Below are 20,494 nucleotides of genomic sequence, written 5' to 3'. Positions count from 1 at the left end.
ACAATAGAGAAAAATCAATGAAACCAAATGTTGTTTCTTCAAAAAGATTAAGAAAATTGACAAAAATTTAGCTAGGTTACCTAAGAAAAAAAGAGAGAAGACTCATATCACTATAATCAGAAATGAAAATGGGGACATTATTACCAATCTTACAAAAATAAAAAAGATTAAAAATGAGTACTAGGAACAATTTATGCCAAAAATTAGATAACTTAGATGAAATTAATTCCTAGAAACACAAAACCTACCAAGACTAAATCACGAAGAAATAGAAAATCTGAATAGATGTATAACTAGTAAGGAGATTGAATCAGTAATAAATATTCCAACAAAGAAAAGTCTCAGACCTGATGGCTTCAATGGTGAATTCTACCAAGTATTTAAAGAAGAACTAATACCAACCTTCTCAAGCTTTTTCAAAAAATTGAAGAGGAGGGAACACTCCCCAACTATGAGAACAAAGCCAGACAAAGACAAAAACTACAGATCAATATCCCTTATGAACATTGATGCAAAAGTCCTCAACAAAATACTAGCAAACAATTCAGTGGCATACTAAAAGGACTATATACCATGACCAAGTGGGATGTATTCCTGGAATGCAAGGATGGTTTGACAAGCTAAAACTAATCAATGTAATATACCACATCAACAAAGGGAAGGGAGAAAATGACATGATCATCTCAACTGATGAAGAAAAAGCATTTGACAAAATTCAACCCCCTTCTGTGATAAAAACACTCAAAAAATAGGAATACAAGAAAATTACTTGAATATAATACAAGCCATATATAAAAATACACAGAAACACCATATTCAATGGTGAAAGACTGAAAGATTTTCTCTAATATCAGGAATAAGGCAAGGATGCCTGCTTTCACTACTTCTATCCAACATAGTACTGGAAGTTCTAGCCAGAAAAACTAATCAAGACAAAGAAATATAAGACACCCAAATGAGAAAGGAAGAAGTAAAATTATCTGTTTGCAGATGATATGATCTTATATGCAGAAAATCCTAAAGAGTCCACAAAAAAGCTGTTAGAGCTAAAAAATGAATTCAGCAAGGTAGCAAGATACAAAGTCAACGCTCAAAAATCAGTTGCATTTTTATACATAAACAATGAACAATATGAAGAAGAAATTATAAAAACAATTATATTTACAATAGCATCAAAAAGAATACATTAATTCTACTTAGGAATTAACTTAACCAAGGAGGTGAAAGACTTATACAATGAAAACTGCAAAATATTGCTGAAGGAAATGAAAGAAGTCATAAATAAATGGAAACACATCCCATATTCATGGATTGGATGACTTAATATTGTTAAAATGTCAATAGGACACAAAGCAATCTACAGATTCAATGTGATCCCTATAAAATTCCCAATGACGTTTTTTGTAGAAATAGAAAAACCCATCCTAAAATTCATATGGCATCTCAAGGGACTCTGAATGGTCAAATCAATCTTGAAAAAGAACAACAACACTGGAGGACTCACACTTCCTGATTTCAAAACTTACTACAAAGCTACAGTAATCAAAATGGTGTGGGGGCCGGCTCTGTGGCCGAGTGGTTAAGTTTGCGCACTCCACTGCAGCAGCCCAGGGTTCGGGTCCTGGGTGCAGACATGGCACTGCTCATCAGGCCACGTTGAGGCAGCATCCCACATCCCACAACTAGAAGGACCGGCAACTAAGATATGCAACTGTGCACGGGGCGGGGGGGGGGGGGGGTGGGGGGGTGGGGGGGTGGGGGGGCGGGGTTTGGGGAGAAAAAGCAGAAAAAAAAAAGATTGGCAACAGTTGTTAGCCCAGGTGCCAATCCTTAAAAAAAAAAAAAAAAAGGAAGATTGGCAACAGTTGTTAGCCCAGGTGCCAATCTTTTAAAAAAAATGCTGTGGTATTGGCATAAAGATAGACGTATAGACCAATGGAATAAAATAGATAACCCAGAAATAAACCCTCACATTTAAGGCCGTGATTTTCACAAGGGTGCCAAGACCATTCAATGTGGAAAGGGCAATCTTTTCGACAAATGATGCTGAAAAACTGGATATCCATATGTGAAAGAATGAATTTCACCCTTACTTAACACCACATGTAAAGACTGACTCAAAATGGAGCAAAGACCTAAATGTAAGACCTAAAATTATAAAACCTTTAGAAGAAAACATAAGAGAAAAGCTTCATGACATTGGATTTGGCAATGATTTCTTGGATACAATACCAAAGGCACAGGTAACAAAAGAAAAAATAGACAAATTTGACTTCAGGAAAATTAAAAACTTTTGTGCATCAAAAGACACTATCCAGGAGCTGGTCCCATGGCATAGTGGTTAAGTTTGGCATGCTCCGCTTCAGTGGCCTGGGGTTTGTGGGTTTGGTTTCTGGGTGCAGACCTACACCATTCATCAGCCATGCTGTGGTGGTGATCCACATACAAAATAGAGTAAGATTGGCACAGACGTTAGCTCAGGGCTAATCTTCCACACCAAAGGAAAAAAAAAAACAGATACTATATCCACAGAGTGAAAACAAAACCCACGGAAAGGGAGAATATGTTTTCCAATCAGATATCTGATAAGGAATTAATATCAAGAATATTTAAAGAAATCTTGAAACTCAACCACAAAAAACAAACAACCTGACTGAAAAATGGGCAAAGAATTTGAATAGACATTTCTCCAAAGAAGATATACAAACGGCCAACACGTCCATGAAAAGATGTTCAACATCACTAATCATTACTCAAATGCAAATCAAAACTACAATGAGATACCACTTTACACCCATTAGATGGTTACTATTAAAAAATAGAAAATAACAAGTGTTGGTGAGGATGTGGAGAAATTGGAAGCTTTGTGGAAATTGGAACCATTGGTGGGAATGTAAAATGGTGCAACTGCTGTGGAAAACAGTATAGCATTTGTCAAATATTAAAAATAGAATTACCATATGATCCAGCAATTCTACTTCTGGGTATATTCTAAAAAGAATTGAAAGCAGGGTCTCAAAGAGATGCTTGTACACACATGTTCACAGTATTATTCACAACAGCTAAAACATGGAAGCAACCCAATGTACATCAATTGATGAATGGATGAGCCAAACGTGGCACATACATACAATGGAATATTATTCAAACTTAAAAAGGAAGAAAATTCTGCAATATGCTACAACATGGATGAACTTTGAGGACATTAAGCTAAGTGAAATAAGCCAGTGACAAAAAGACAAATGCTGTATGATTCCATTTATACTTGCTGTAGTAAAAATCATAAAGACAGAAAGTGTAAATGGTGGTTGCCAGGGGGAGGGGGTATGGGGAATGGGGAATTATTGTTTAATAGGTATAGATTTTCAGTTTTACAAGATGAAAAGAGTTATGGGGATGGATATTGGTGAGGGTTACACAATAATATGAAAGTATTTAATACCACTGAACTGTACACTAAAAAATGTTCAAGATAGTAAATTTTATGTTATTTGTATTTTACCACAACAAACAATGAAAAAAAAAAGGTAGGAAAGAGACTCTGTGGCAAACATTGACAATAACCCCTAAGAGAGACAGCCTAAGTGTCACGGTCCAAGGTTTTAACCTGTAATTCCTAGTGGCAGGTAGAGCATGTATTGTGGAGATAATGGCTTTAAATAATATTAATTAATTCATTTACTCATCCAGGAACACCCTTAAGTATCTATTATGTGACAGACATTGTTTGAGGCCCCAAGTATAGTCAGTGAACAAAACAGACATAGTCCCTTGCCCTTATGGAGCTTGTCCTAGTTATGCTTACAAAGTAACTTTCTCTTAATTTTGCTCCCTATGTAGCTTGCCTAGAGACAGACAAGAACATTTGATTGAAGGGCCAAGAGGCCATTTATTTTTAGAAATTATTCTTATTATAATTTACTTGTTATTATAAATTAATGAGTGGCTTTTAAATTTATATACTTCAGTCTTTTGTGAACTTAACTCATGTGAATAAATTACCCAAAGTTAACTTTGAGACACTGACAACATTTAAATCCCAAGTCTGAGAGAATGAAGTCTAGGCCTAGTCTAGCTCTGTCATAACCTTATCAGAAAAAGGGCATTTTGTGAAACCTTTTGATAGCTACTGTCTGACTTTGACTAGTGACAGCCTGAATTCCCTGGTCATATTCATTCTGAACTTTTTCACAGTGCAAGAAACCAACCACATACAAATTAAATAAATTATGGAAACATTGTTAGGCCAAAATTTAAAGTAATTTCTATTACAGACTCCAAGTTAGAACTAGAACTTTTCCTATGATGACATAGATATTAATTCTTTCTTTTTTCTTGACTAACTCTTAAACCTTCTACCACAAAAAAACCCACACACATGCAACAAGGCCCAGACTCAAAATCTTTACATATTCTCAGCTGAACATATAATGTGTGTATATGGAATAAGTATATGGAAAAACATTAGCATAAAAAATTAACATATTTGAAAAAATTCATAACTGTGATTACTCTATTCCAATGCAAAGAGGATAAGATTTGCTCTCAAACTGATGCAGGATTTTAGGGATGGAAGTTTTTATTTTTTAAGGTCATTATTACTCACTTAAGGAAGACTTCTTCCATGGTAGTGATTGAAGCACCAAAGCTGGCAATGCCCAGCTGTTTTTGTGTCTTTTCCAGATCATTAAACAGAGCTTCAAACCTGGAAGGAGAGGAGGAAGAGGAAAAGAAAGTACCAGAACTAGCCTAGGTCCATTTTCTTTTCTTTTCTTTTACCTCATTTTATTTTCTAGTGAATGGAATTTTTGAAAAATATGAGCATTTACTTTTTTCCCCCATTTAATACTTAATTTTATTTCCAATTCTATTCTTCCCTACTGTTTTCTTAAACTTTTAAAAATTGTGGTAAAATACATAAAACACTAAATTTATCATTTTATTTTAAGAGTACAAGTTAAGCAGCATTAAGCACATTCACAACATTGTGCAACCATCACCACCATCCATTTCCAGAATTTTTTGATGATCCCAAACTAAAACTCTGTACTCATTAAACAATAATTCTCTCTTCCTCCCTTCCCTCAACTTCACTTTTACTTTCTGTCTCTATGAATATGCCTATTCTATGTGCCTCATATAAATTGGAATCATACAATATTTGTCCTTTTGTGTTTGGCTTATTTCGTTTAACATAATTCTTTCTAGGTTCATACATGTTGTAGTATGTATCAGACTTTCATTTCTTTTTAAGGATGAATAATACTCATTGTATTGGATATAGAATATATTGCTCATCCATCATTTGCCAATGGACATTTGGGTTGTTTCCACCTTTTGGATTTTGTGAATAACGCTGCTATGTACATTGGTGTACAAATATCTGTTCAAGTTCCTGCTCTCAATTATTTTGGATATATACCTAGAAGTGGAATTGCTGGATCATATGGTAATTGCATGTTTAACTTTTTGAGGAACTGTCATACTGTTTTCTACAGCAGATGCACCATTTTACATTCATGATAGCAATGCACAGCGTTCCAATTTCTCTACATCCTTACCAACCTTTGTTATTTTTTGTGTTTTGCATTTCCCTAAAGAGTAGTGACGTTGAGTATCTTTTCATGTGCTTATTGGCAATTTGTACATCCTCTTAGGAGAAATGTCTATTCAAGTCCTTTGCTCATTTTTGAATTAGGTTGTTTGTTCATTTTGTTAGATGAATTTTCAATATCATTTTGTTCCATAATAATTTCTGGTTAGCCATGGGAAAAATGTTTAGTAGATCATTATTCACTGTAATGCTTATTGTGAAACAAATAGAAATAAGGAAGATACATTTGCCTTAGCAAAGTTCTCCCCACTGTAACTTTATCTTTGATACAAATTCTTTAGTTCTTCTAAAAAATTATTTATTTTCTATAACTGTTAATGACTATAGCAAGTTAATAAAAGTTAATTTATTCACATGTGCTTCCTACATCAAATGCAAAATAGTCCTCAAATTACTCGAGGTATAAGTCACTAAATGATAGAAAATGGAGGTAGTGAAGTAGAAGCTGGGCACTGAGAGAGAAAGATTTAATCAAATAGCTATGTGAGTCGTATGGAAATTTTGCTAATTGTGGTGTAGTTACATCAAGGATTCTAAAGAATAGTTTTACCAAAAAGAATTAACACTGCTTTAGATTCAAAAGACCTTCTCCAGAAACCTATCTACTTCTTAGAAGTCATCTCTCATTCCCAGTGAGGGTCTATCAAGCCTACGGTGATAACGCTCAGAGATGGTGAACTCAAAACTCTTAATCTTCTAAACTCCCTCCATATTCCAGGCTGAATTCCATTTCCATCTAACTTTACTTAGCTTTGATTATTGGTTCTACCCTTACCCCTCAGTTCAATCTGACCCTTCTTCCTATGACAACTCTTCACGTATCTTAAGGTCATTTTCCTCCTCTGTTTGAATCTTCTCAATAGGATCCCTCCTGCACCTGATTTTCACCTATATTCAAGATTCCATATATTCTGTTACGGATTATTGTATAATCATAATAAGATTATTCTTGTAATGTTTTTGACTGATTTTGGTATTAGGGTAATACTGGCCTTATAAAAACAGTTGGGAAATGTTCTCTTTTCTCTTATTTTCTAGAAAAGTTTATGCAGGAATGGTATTTTTTCTTAAGTGTTTGGTAGAAATCATCAGTGAAGCCATCTGGTCCTGGAGTTTTCTCTGTGGGAATGTTTTAAAGTACAAATTCAACTTAATATATAAAGAACTTTTCAAGTTAGATATTTCTTCTTGAGTCAGTTTTGGTAATTTGTGTCTTTCAGAGATTTGTTTTCCATTTTGTCTAAGGTGTCAAATCTATTGGCAGAGAGTTGTTTACAATATTCTTCTATTATTCTTTTAATATATTGTCTGTAGAACATATAGTGATATTATCTCACTCATTCCAAATATAGGTAATTTGAGTCTTTTCTCTTTGTCTTTCTGATCAGTATGACTGACTTTTTTACTGAAATGCATTGGTCTTATCAAAGAACCAGCTTACAATTTTGCTTAAAAACCTCAAGTTCACTTTTATTAACCACATTCTATAGATTAGAATATAGATATGTGGGGTTAAAAGTATTGTTTCTTCAATACTTTTTTTCTCCTCTTCATTGTTTTTTCATGTAAATACACATGTGTAAAGCATTTAGAGCTGTGCCAAGCACCAAGCAAATGAATGATTAATTAAGCTATCAAAGTCTTGGAAATAACCAAAACTCCTTGTCATTTTTATTCTTTTCCTACCATAGGGAACTATTGTGTGAGTTAAATGGGCTATGGAAATTTTATTCTGGTTGTTTTTCTCTCTCTCTTTCAATAGTTGCTTTAAAATTATCTTGTTAAAGAAAATTTTATTCTGAAGAAACATATTCTTCCCCAACTTCATGATTTGCATCCTATGCTGTGCTAGATCCACTGTCCGTGGCCCAGAAATCCACATCTAATATGCTGATATTAATCTGTGTGACTAGTTGTTCATTTCTCAGAGATTCCTCTTCTATCTTCCATGTCCAAAATATTTAATAGGAAGAGTGATGAAAATAATACCTATTTCTAAATCCTTACATTTCCTATTTTAGCCTTAATATTAATGATATATTCATTATTCTTGGTTTCTTCTGACAATGTCATTTGTATACGTATGATATGGGATGGGCAGATGTTGTGATAAGTTTAAGCAGCTTCTCTAATGTGCTTCTTTCAGAGACACTCTGCACTTCCAGATTTATAATTACCATACTGTGCTAAAAGTACCCACCAAAACATCTGTCTTCTAACTCTGTTGAAGGATTGTTCATGTAATTGATGTCCAGCTGTAGTTTCTTTCATTTCCCTGACTCTCCCATCATGACTAGGGTCGAGGTTCACCCCAGCTGTCTCAATACTGTTCCATGCTCCTTCTTCTCAAGAAGGTTCATATTTACTCTTCAAATGAATATAGCCCACATGGAGCATTTCTTCTTCCTTTTATTCCTCTTCTAGGAAACAATTATTTATTTTCATATCTCTTCATTTACTAGAATCTTGGTTGCTTGACTCTTGTGTCTTATTTCCTTCATTCTATCCAGGAACTCTATATTAGATGGAAATATAGAACGATGTCCTACAAGTCCTTCATCTCCTATAGTATACGGCAGCCACCTTGCATCTATGGGATATCTAGGTAGTAATAACTTCAGACAAGACAGTGAAAATGGCACACTCCCTGAAGGTCAATGATGAGTTCCCTTAGTTTCCATTTCTCCTAGCTTGGATGGGAATCCCAGGCAGAATTACCATCTGTGCATCTCCCCTCTATGATTAATTTGGCTAACTACTGAGATCAAAATCTCTGTTTCCTCTGTGTCCTTGTCATCCTTGCTCCAAGAGTTGCCATTTAAACTATGTTTTTCTTTCATCATCTTAATATTTCCCTGGACTTCACTCACCATACATAAAATTTGCACCCTACAAACATCTTACCATTACTTATCCCTTATTAACACTAGGAAGCTACATAGCCACTAGGTTGCAAACCTCCTTCCAAAAAAGAAAAAAAAAAAAACGGAAAGAAAAAGATCGAACAAGCCTTGAATGAACTTGAACTTATGAGGCAATCCTCTGTTCAGTGAGAGAAAGCTTCAGCCGTGAACTTCTCAACTTTAGTTGGTAAATGACAGTTACAACTGAAGATCTGGCTTGTTATCAAAATACTACTCACTAAACTTGCTAAATATGGTAAGTTAAAAATGATTTCTGGTCACTCAAACCACCCATCTAGAACTCTCTGAATCTATACCTGTGTGCATATTCTTTGGGTAGGATAAATGATAATTCAGCTCCAGTACAGTTTTCCAAAGTGGCGTCTGGAATATGAGACTGAATCATCGCAGAGACCTTTTCAACATCACAATGTGGTTCCCTCTCCAGGACTATGTGATATCCAGCACCTGAGAGAAACCATTTAGAAGACCAGATAAAGCAGTTTTGTACATTTACATGTCCTTGTAAGACCAGATTAGGCTCTCTATGATTCAGGTCAACTACGTCCACAAGGAAGAAGACATGGTATGTCACAAGACAAGGCTCATACCTAAAACTTCCAAATGCTGCTCCAAGAACCAAGACATTGGGTAAATAGCAACTTCCTATATAATTTCAATAATTTCCTTAGTGAACAATAATAATTTAGTGTATATAACCAGATACAGCGGATATATTAAGAAAGGCCCTGTAATTTGGCTACTTATTTTTGAAGCTGTAATCTTGATAAATATTCATTTATTATCATTGGTTGTCCACTGTGTATCAGGCATTAATCTAGGCCCCGAGGATAAAGCAGTGAATAAAGCAGACAGAAATTCCTGCCCTTATAAGCATTACTTTCTAATCAAAGGAGACAGATAATAATATAGAAGAATAAGTTAAAATATATATTGGTTAGAAAAAATAAGGCAGAGAATGGAGATATGAAATGTTGAAGGAAGGTTGTTAAATTTTAGACAGATCCATGGAAAGCCTAACTGAGAATATATGTATATATTTTTTTTTTGAGGAAAATTAGCCCTAAGCTATCATCCACTGCCAATACTCCTCTTTTTGCTGAGGAAGATTGGCCCTGAGCCAACATCCCTGCCTATCTTCCTTCATTTTATATGTGGGATGCCTGCCACAGATTGGCTTGATAAGCAGTGCATAGGTCCGTGTCTGGGATCCAAACCAGCGAACCTCAGGCCTCTGAAGTGGAGCACGTGAACTTAACTGCTGCACCACTGGGCCAGCCCCTCTGAGAATATAATTTTTGATTAGAGAACTTAAAGAAATCAAACTCTTATACCTAATTAGTGCTTAGTTAGCCTATAGAGAAAGTCTTTTCTGAACTTGGAGGAAAATCTCATACCTTTTAAATGTAAACATTTTAAATGGTCATTGTATTTGAATTTATGTTTCTCATTAAGATTTTTTAGAAGTGACTAATAGGTCTTAAGCATAGATAGTCTGGTTTATTTACCTGGCTTATAGTAGGGAAGACACTGTTATTGCATTTTACAAATGAGGCAACTAACATCCAAAGGATGAATTGACTTACCTTTATTTACTAGCTACGGGAACCAAAACTACTTTTGGTTTACTTACAAAAGGATATGTAAATTGTTTTTCATTTCTCAGGAATCATGACATAATAAGCTTCTCAACTGTCTTGTCCTCTTAAGGCTCTAATCAATTGAAAATGCCTCCTTCTGCAGTGAGGCAAGGTACCTAGTGGGAGTTGAATGCTGACACCAACATGGAATTTCCTATGCAATCAAAGAAGCAAACACAAATCCTAGGCTTTTGATTAAAACATAAGAAGTCCAGTGTAAACATATTTAAGGTTTAGCATCAATAAGAAGGGATCTGAATGTCCCAAAGTATTACAACTTTTAAAATATCTACTTACATGTTATGTACTATTTTACCAATAATTAGTAAAATTAGTGAATGCTATGAGAAATTATTATAAATGATTTATTTATCAAAAGCATAGCTGTTTAAATCATGTGGCTTATAATCCAGGCATGCCCACTTCTGATGGCATGAATCTAATTTTGGATGTAGAACCCCTTATAAGTCAATTGTACAAACTCAGACCTGTAAGGTGAATAAACTTTGAAGAACTAAATGGGTATATAAATATGACTTTAGATAAATTTTTGATATATCTGCGCCCAAGTTTTGTATTCTATAAAATATAGTTCTTATTTGAATATTAAATATGATATATAAAGTGGATACCATAGTAACTAGTATAGAGAAAATAATTAATGAGTTGAATGACCTCAAATACTGAATAAATGAATAATGAAGCAGTCCATCCTTAATTATTTCCAGGTATACTCTCCAATTTTAGATGTCTATTATTGTAATTTTAGCCCTCAATAATTCACTGTGTGATGTTTCAGTTTTATCTCCTAAAAAAGCCATATACTTATCAAAGTTAAGGACTGTTTTACTCCACTAATATGATTTCTTCATTCTGCACTACCTCCTTACTGTCAAATGCCACATTTTAGAGTTATGTCATCACACTGGGGATTTGATATTGGTTTGGCAAACAAGAAACTAGAATCAGAGATTATTGACTTCTCTACTTCCTCTCCTCATCAACCAATCAATTACTCAATAAAATAAATCTATCTGGAGGCAAACTGCATTCCAGGGACACAGAAAAATGTCAGTAGCATGCCCTTTGTAGGTTGATAAAAGTATTTCCTGAGTCTGAAGGTATGTGTTGGAGAACAAGTGATAAGTATATATAGGGAATATCCAGATTGCAAGGGACCTTAAAAATCAATTAGAATAGCTGAGACCTAATTAACAGGACAGAGGGAGTCACTGAAGTTTTGGCAAAATATAATTAAAATCATGTTAGAAGAATATTATTAAAGCATCAATATCCTAAGAATGATCAAAGAGAGAAAGACCATATATTTGTTTCAGGAAGACTGAAGAGCCACAGCACTGCAGGGTCCCCTTGACCATGATGGCAATGCGGTCACCCAGGATCTCAGCTTCATCCATGTAGTGGGTGGTCAGTAGGATGGTACGATTGTGTTTATTCTCCTGAAGGAGATCCCAGATGACTCTCCTTGAGACTGGGTCCATGCTAGATGATGGTTCGTCAAGTATTACTACCTAAAAACCAGAAGAACAATTCCATGACCATTCATAATTGATGCTATGCTACTTGTAGGATAACTTACAGTTCTAAGAGAATACATTTAAGCTAAGATACAGAGTCTAGACTAAAAATAGTGAGAAAAACTCTAGAAAAATAATAATAACAATCCCAAACCATATTATAACAGCTGAGCCAATAATGCAAATTCCTTCTGATTAACATAAGGCAATGTTCCTTTAAGATTTATGGTATCACAAATATCAACTCTCAGGTTTTTGTCAGCTGAGTTTTCTAGACGAGCTGGCAAGAACTCATTTTTAGTGCATTTCTCTTTCTCTCTCTTTCATTCTCTCCTTTTTAATACCTCAGAGTCCCCTAAAAGTGCTATAATGATGGAGAGTTTGCGCTTCATTCCTCCACTCAGTGACTTTGAAAAAGTATCACGCTTTTCTAACAGGTTAAAAGTAGACAGCAAGCGGTTAATTTCCATAGGATACACCTTTCGATGTAGTCTTTTTACCTAGAAAGAGGAGCCAGAATTTACATGGTGCATCCAACTTTATCTTCATTAAAGTTCTTAGATTATAACTTTTCTTATATATCTATATAGATAAATGAAGTTTCTTTCAACTATATCCTTAAAACATTTTACAGCAGCTCTTACATCAGCTATAAAAGTGTCTTCTTCCCATTGCCTCCCTTTATGTCTAAAGGAAAGTTCCTAAAAAAACAAATTTTCAGAATTTATAGACACACGAAGCTCATGAACAGAGGGAGAAAAGAAAGGTATCTGTAGCTTCTGGGTATTATGGAGTAAACATACACACCCTTTTATCTCCCACTCAAATCAATTATGAAACCTGGAGAAATATAAAAAGTAAATATCAGCTGTTGGATCAGGAAGAACACCAGAATTTGAAGTACCACTGAACCAGTGTTGAGTTTACCATTTTTTCCATTCTGTATCCCCTAGCCTGAACTCAAAGTGATCCAAAGCCTGGAAATGAGCACTGTAGTGCAGGTAGAATGAGATTAAGGACAAACTCTCTAGTTCTGGCTAGAGGAGTGGAAAAGGGAAAACTCCTAAAGCTCTGAGAGAATGTGGGAGGGGCAATCCCATTTTTCCCTCTATTCTCTTGTGCCCTGGTTCATGGGAAATCTTGTGGCAGGGAGGGTGGCAAGAGTAGAAAAGAATGGGAATCCTGCAAGAGCCAAAACTCTGAGAGAGAGGAACATTCTTGTCAGTTCACTGGAGCTATGGCTCCAAGAGGACAAGGCCAAACCCAATTGCTTTTTACCACTCTCTCTGTCTTTCTGTCACTTGGATGTGGCACAATCATGAAAGCGGGTGATTTCTGGCTAGAGGGCTGAGAAAGGAATCCTGGGGAGCCAGAAAATACTGGGAAGATAACAGGAGAGTGGAGCAGGAAAGTGACACCTTTAAAGTTGTTTATGAACTCATGTGTCTACCTCATCATTTGCTTACATGGATCTAATCCTATCAGCATACCAAGTTTTAAAAATTATGCTAATGAGAAAACCTCTACCCAGGTGTGAGCTGACCAATGGATAACACATACATGGTAGAGACTGGAATAGCACTGCAAAGACTTGGAAACTGACATTGGAACCACAGCCCACAGGAAAGATATAAACAAGATGCAGAGTCTCATGAGGTATTGTTGAAAACATACAGGGTATAAACAAAAAATACTTGGCAAACAGAATCAAAAAATCTCAACTCATGTAGGGAAAGATAATCAACAGAAATCAATTAAAGGATGCCACAGATGTTGGAATGAATATATAAAGTATCATCAACATATAGAAGATATAAGGAAGAAACTAATGGAAACTTTAGAACTAAATATCTAATAATTAAAATAAAAAGCTCATTTGGTCTACTCAGTAGCAGAATAGAAGTGATAGAGGAAAGCGTCAGTAAATTGGAAGGTAGATCAATAGAAATTATCCAATCTGAACAGCAAAGGGAAGAATGACTGAAGAAAAATGAAAAAAGCCCAAAGGGCTTTTGCGACAACAAAATGTCTAACATTTATGTCACTGAAGTTCCAGAAGGAAAGAAGAAAGAGTATGTGGCTGAAATAGTATTTGAAGAAATAATGACTGAAAACTTCCCATGTTTGGTAAAACATACAAACCTACAGACTGAAAAAGCTGATTGAGCCTCACCCAGAAAAACTCGAAGAAATCCACACCAGACAAATCATAACCAAATTGCTGAAATGTAAAGACAAAGAAAAAATTTTGAAAGCACCCAGAGAAAAATGACAAACTGCCTATAGGGGAACAATTCAGGTATCTTCAGATTTCTCATCAGAAACCATCATATCCAGAAAGTGGAACATTTTGAAGTGCTGAAGGAAAAGAACTGTCAACCCAGATTTCTACATCAAGCAAAAATATACTGAGGAATGATGGTGAATTAGATACTTTCAGGTGAAGGAAAACTAAGAGAATTCATAGCCAAGAGTACTGATCTAAAAGAATTGCTAAAGAATGTTTTTCAAACAGAAGAGAAATGATACAGAAAACTTGGAACATCATGAGTGATAAAAGTACAACAGAAATGGTAAATGTAATAATTATTTTCTTATGATTCTTTAAACATGCTAGGTGGTTTTAAGCAAAAAACATAACATTGTCTGATGATGTTTTCAATATATGTAGGTATAATATATGACAACTTTAGTGTAAAGGGAGGAGGATGAGGAACATACAATGTACTAAGGTTTCTACCTTCCAAATAAAGTTGGAAAATATTGATTCTAAATAACTGTGAAAAGCTAAGTCTGTATTTTATAATCCCTAGAGTAACCACTAAAAATGTGTACAAGAGATATAATAAAAATCACAAAGAAAAATCAAAATGGAATACTAAACAATGTTCAGATAATTCCAAAGAAGACTGAAAAGGGGAAACAGAGGGAAAAATGCAGTAAAAATAAATAGAAAAGAAACAATAAAGTGGTAGACTTAAATGTAAATATATCAATAATTACATTAAAAATAAATGGTCTAAACACATCAATTAAAAGATAGAGACAGATTATATAAAAACATGATCTAACTATACAATGTCTACAGGAAACTCAAAGTTTAATGATATAGGTAGGTTTAAAGGGAAATGTTGGAAGAAGATATACTATGTGAACACCAATCAAAACAAAGTTGGAATGGCTATATTACTATCAGAGAAGGTTGACTTCAAAGCAAAGAAAATTACCAGAGACAAAAGAGGGATATCACATATTGATAAGAGAATCATTTCACGAAGAAGACATAACAATCCTAAATGTGCATGCACTTAATGACAGAACTTAAAACACAGACAAAAATGAACAGAACTGAAATGATGAAAAGAAAAATATATGATTACAGTAGGAGATTTCAATACTCCTCACTCAGTAACAGAACTACTAGACAGAAATCAGCAAATAGAAGAATTAAACAACAACATCAAGTTTATGAGTCTATTTGATGTTTATAGAAAATTCCAACCAAACAGCAGAAAACATATTCTTCTCAAGTGCATATAGGACAGTCACCAAGATAGATCATATCCTGGGTCATAAAACCTTAGCAATTTTAAGTCATTCGAAATCACACAAAGTATGATCTTTGACCAAAACAGAATTAAACTTAAAAATAACAGAGAGAAAACAGGACAACTTTACATCACTTGGACATTAAAGAACATACTTGCAAATGATCTGTGAGTCACAGAAGCTGTTTCAAGGAATATAGAAAATATTTTGAACTGAATAAAAATGAAAATATAACAAATCATATTGAAACTTATGGATTGTAGCTAAAGGAGTGCTTAGAGGAAAAATCATAGCAATAAATGCTTACGTTAGAAAGCAGAAATGCCTCAAATCAATGATCTGACCTTAAGAAACAAGAAAAAGAAGAGGAAAACCTCCAAATGAAGTAGAAGGAAGAATATAATAAATATATAAGCATAAACAAATGAAATAAAAAACCAAAATGTAATAGAGAAAAAGCAATGAAGCTAAAAGCTGGTTCTTTAAAAAGAATCATGAAAACTGGTAAAATTCTAGTACGAACAACAGAGAAAAAAAGAGAAGTACAACTTACCAATATCAGGAAGAAGAGAGGGTATTACTACAGACTCCACAGACATTAAAAGGATAATAAGGGAATACTACAAAGAGCTTTATGCATACAGTCATCAACTTAAATGGAATAGAGCAATTCTTCAAAAATCACTAAGTACAATAGCTCACCCAATATGAAATAAATAATCCAATATGAAATAAATAATCCTGTAACTATTAAATAAATTGAACTTTTTTCAGCTTTATTGAGATATAGTTGACAATTAAAAATTATAAATATTTAAGGTGTACAAGTTGATATATGTATATGTACATATATACGGATGTGTATATATATATATATATATATACACACACACACACACACATTATGCAATTATCACCACAATCAAGCTAAGTAACATATCCATCACCTCACATAGTTTTCATTTCTTTCCTTTTTTTTGTGGTGAGAAACACTTAAGATCAATCCTGTTAGCAAATTTCAGTATACAATACAGTATTATTAACTATAATCTCACTCATGTACATTAGATCTCCAGAAATTATTCACCCTGTGTAACAGACACTTTGTACCCACTGACCAACATCTCCCCATTTATCCCTCCACCCCTAGCCCTTGGCAACTACCATTCTATTCTTTGCTTCTATGAGTTTGACTATTTTAGATTCCACATATAAGTGAGGTCATGCAGTATTTGTCATTCTGTATCTGGCTTGTTTCATTTAGCATGATGTCCTCCAGGTTCATCCATGTTGTCACAAATGTCAAGATTTCCTTCTTTTCTTAAAGCTGAATAACATTCCATTATATAGATATACCCCATTTTCCTTATCTATTCATCTGTTGATGGACATTTAGGTTGTTTCCATATCCTGGCTATTGTGAATAATGTTGAAATGAACATGGGAGTGCAGATATCTCTTCAAGATTCTGATTTTGTTTCCTTTGGATATATACCCAGAAGTGGGATTGTTGGATCATAGACTAGTTCTTAAATAAATTGAATTCATATTTAAAAACATCAAAAACATATCTCCAGGTTCAGATGGTTTTACTAGTGAACTTTACTTAATAGTTAAAGAAGAAATAAATTAAAATTAAAATTAATTAAATAAATATGAATTAAATTAAACAATTCTTCATAAATTCTTCCAGAAAATAGAAAAAGAGGGAGCACTTCCCAACTCATTTTATGAAGCCAGTATTACCCTGATACCAAAGCCAGACAAAGGCAAAACAAAAAGAGGATACTAGAGGCTAACATCCCTTATAAACTTAGCTCTGAATGAAATATTATCAAACCAAATTCAGTCATGTGTTAGCAAAACCCATGACTAAGTGAGATTTATCCCACAAATGTAAGGCTGGTCAATATTTGAAAATCAATCAAAGTAATTTATCATGTTAACAGTCTAAAGAAGAAAAATCACATAATCATTAACAGATATATAAAGAGTCTTTGACCAACTGCAACATTCATTTATTAAAAACTCTCAGCAAACTAAGAATAGAAAGGAACTTCCTCAAGGTGATAAAGGGTGCCTATGAAAAAAATTTTTAATGGTGGAAGACAGAATGCTTTCCTCTTAAGATCAGGAACAAGTCAAGGATTCCCACTCTCAATAACAATATTCAACATCATACTGTTCCTAGCCAGTGCAACAGACAAGAGAAAGAAATAAAGAGCACACAGATTGGCACAAAAAACCAAAACTGCCCTTATTCTCCGATGGCATGATTGTCTTTATATAAAAGGAAACTACAAAAATCCCCTCCTAAACCTAATAAATGAGCTTAGCAAGGTCAGAGGTTAATAGGTCAACACACAAATATCAATCATTTTTTATGTAGAAGCAATGAGTAACTAGACATCAAAAAATTTTTAAAGCTCCAAATAATGAAATACACACGCACACACACGCACACACACACACACACACACACATTAACTCTGGTAATATGGTATTGGATCTATATATTGAAAACTAAAAATGGTGATAAAAGAAATCAAAGACCTAAACCAATGTAAAGAGATACTGTGTTCAAAGATTTGAAGTCTCAACATAGTAACAATGTTAATTATCTCCAAAGTGATATATAGATTTAATGTAATACCAATCAAAATCACAGCAGAATTTTTGTAGATATATAAAAAATAATACAAAAATTTATCTGGAAGGGCCAAGAAGCTATAATAGCTAAAACACTCTTTTAAAAAATATAGTTGTGAATAGTACTATCCGATATTAAGACATACTGTAAAGCTACACTAATCAGTTCAGTGTGGTATTTGCAAAGGGATATACACATAGTTCAATGGAGGAGAAAAGAGAGTTCAGAAATAAGTCCATATAAATATGGCCATTTGATATTTGACAATGTGCAAAAATCATGAAAGCAGAGTGTTTTCAAAAAATGGTGTTAGAACAATTGGTCACCCAAATGCAAAAAAATGAACTTAGACTTAAACTTTACAGCTTTATATAAAGACTAACTCAAAATGGATCATAGATCTAAGTGTAACATGTAAAACTACCAAAATTTGGATGAAAATACAGAATAAAATTTTCATGTCCTGGGGTTAGGCATGAGCTCTAGAAAAGACAGCAAAGGCAAGATCCATCAAGAAAAAATGTGATAAATTAGATTTCAACATTAAAAAATTTCCTCTGCAAAAGACATTGTCAAGAAAATGAATAGACAGGCTACAGATTGGGGAAAATACTTGCAAAGCACATATCCAACAAAAGACATACATCCAGAATATACAAAGAACTTTCAAAAATTCAGTAATAAGAAAATGAATAACCCAAATTAAAAAAATGGACAAAGGGGGCCCAGCCCAGTGGCATAGGGGTTAAGTTCACAGGTTCCACTTCAGCGGCCCAGGGTTCACAGGTTTGCACCTGGGTGAGGACCTAGCACTGCTGGTCAAGCCATGCTGTGTCGGCATCCCACATAAAATAGACGAAGATTGGTACAGATGTTAGTTGGCTCAGCAATAACCTTCCTCAAGCAAAAAGAGGAAGATTGCCAACAGATGTTAGCTTGGGGCCAATCTTCCTCACACACACACACAAAAGGACAAAGGGCCTGAACAAATATTTCCTCAAAGAGGCTATTAAAATGGTAAATAAGCACATGAAATATGATCAACATCATTAGCCATTCATGAATTGTAAATTAAACCCATGATTAGATACAACTACACACTTATTAGAATGGTTAAACTTAAAAAAGAAGTATTAACAATACCCAATTCTAGCAAGGACGTGGAGCAATTGAAATTCTCATACTTTGCTGGTGGGGGTGCAAAATGGTACAGCTACTCTGGAAAGCAGTTTGGCATTTATAATATGATCCAGTAATCCTACTCTGAGAGTGATTAAAATTTATGTTTACATACAAAAAAAAAACTGTACGTGAAATTCAGAACAGCTTTATTCATATGTGTGGAGCCTGGAAACAACCCAAATGTCCTTCAGTTGGTGTACTGTGTTACATCCAAATGTGAAATATTATTCAACAATTAAAAGAAACATATTACCTACTACACAACCATGGATAGATCTCATAGGCATTATGCTCTAAGTAGCTAATCTCTAAAGGTTACATACTATATGATTCTATTTATATGATATTCTCAAGAAGACAAAACTATGGTGATGAAGGATAGATCAGTGGTTACCAGGGGTTCAGGGGAAGAGGGATGACTACAAAGGAGTGGCATAAAGGAATGTTTTGGGGTGATGAAACTGTTCCGTATTCTGATTGTGGTGTTGGTTAAATGTATTAAAATTCATAGATCTGTACATTAAAAGAAAAAAGTTAAATTTATTATATAATTTAAAAAAATCTCTGACTTACCACAGCATAGAAAAAAAGGTGTTCTGATACTGTCAAGTCATTAAACAACAAGTCATGCTGTGGGCAGAAGCTCAAGTTTTTTCGAATCTCAATTATATTCTTCGAGATGTCATATCCATTAATATAGACCTCTCCTCTGGTGGGAGGGTAGCGACCTACAAGGAAGCAGAAGACATAACAAAAGCTGTGCTTTGGTGAGAACATAAGACGCTGCAAATCAGCACCTCAAATTCAGTCTACTGGTGGATTACTCAAAAGATTTAGCACCGTCTCCTGCATGAGAATAGTTCAGGAAAATTATAGTTACATCTGGGTGGTAGGATTAGCTAGCTTTTGATTTTCTTTCTTTTTCTTATCTTTTTTATATTAATTTTCTACGAGTATGGACTATATTGGAGATAAAAACATTTAAATAATTTGCTATCTTCCAATATATTTGCATTGTCATCAGCCAGTTAAGATATTTGTGAACCATGTTAGGTACTGTGTAGATGCTATGAAAAACATATCTGGAATATGTAACTTTTGTCCCCAAGAAACTTAAATATTAATAACAACCAGTCCAGATTTTGTGGGGAACTATTTGGTAATATGTAGAAAAGAAACTATAAAACCATTTAAACCCTATGAATCATTTATCCTGTTTAAAAATATATATCCTTTTGAAAATTGAGATATAGTTGACATGTAACATTCTATTAGTTTTAGACGTACAACATAACGATTCAATATTTGTATATATTGCAAAATGATCACCACCTAAGTCTAGTTAATGTCCATCACCATACATAGCTACAAATTATTTTTCTTGTGATAAGAACTTT

The 20,494-nt window shown here is 34.1% G+C and overlaps 1 protein-coding gene across 23 annotated transcripts in view; it reads right to left on the bottom strand.

The window, feature by feature from the left end:
• ABCA16 (ATP binding cassette subfamily A member 16) overlaps positions 1-20,494 on the bottom strand; it is a 223,653-nt gene that overhangs the window by 91,184 nt on the left and 111,975 nt on the right. For 12 of the 23 annotated variants that reach the window (XM_023616175.2, XM_023616174.2, XM_023616180.2 and 9 more), the window contains 5 exons: positions 19,671-19,825; positions 12,061-12,216; positions 11,500-11,710; positions 8,835-8,985; positions 4,607-4,705 (listed from right to left, as the gene is read on the bottom strand). In XM_023616175.2, coding sequence (XP_023471943.2) covers positions 4,607-4,705; positions 8,835-8,985; positions 11,500-11,710; positions 12,061-12,216; positions 19,671-19,825 — 772 coding nt within the window. The remainder of the gene's footprint in view (positions 1-4,606; positions 4,706-8,834; positions 8,986-11,499; positions 11,711-12,060; positions 12,217-19,670; positions 19,826-20,494) is intronic. The other 11 variants (XM_023616178.2, XM_070232202.1, XM_070232189.1 and 8 more) reach the window with 4 other exon arrangements.

Source organism: Equus caballus, chromosome 13 (genome assembly GCF_041296265.1).
Source record: "Equus caballus isolate H_3958 breed thoroughbred chromosome 13, TB-T2T, whole genome shotgun sequence".
Taxonomy (NCBI): Eukaryota; Metazoa; Chordata; class Mammalia; order Perissodactyla; family Equidae; genus Equus; species Equus caballus.
Note: the sequence above shows the minus strand (reverse complement) of the source record. Positions and strands in the feature narration are given on the sequence as shown.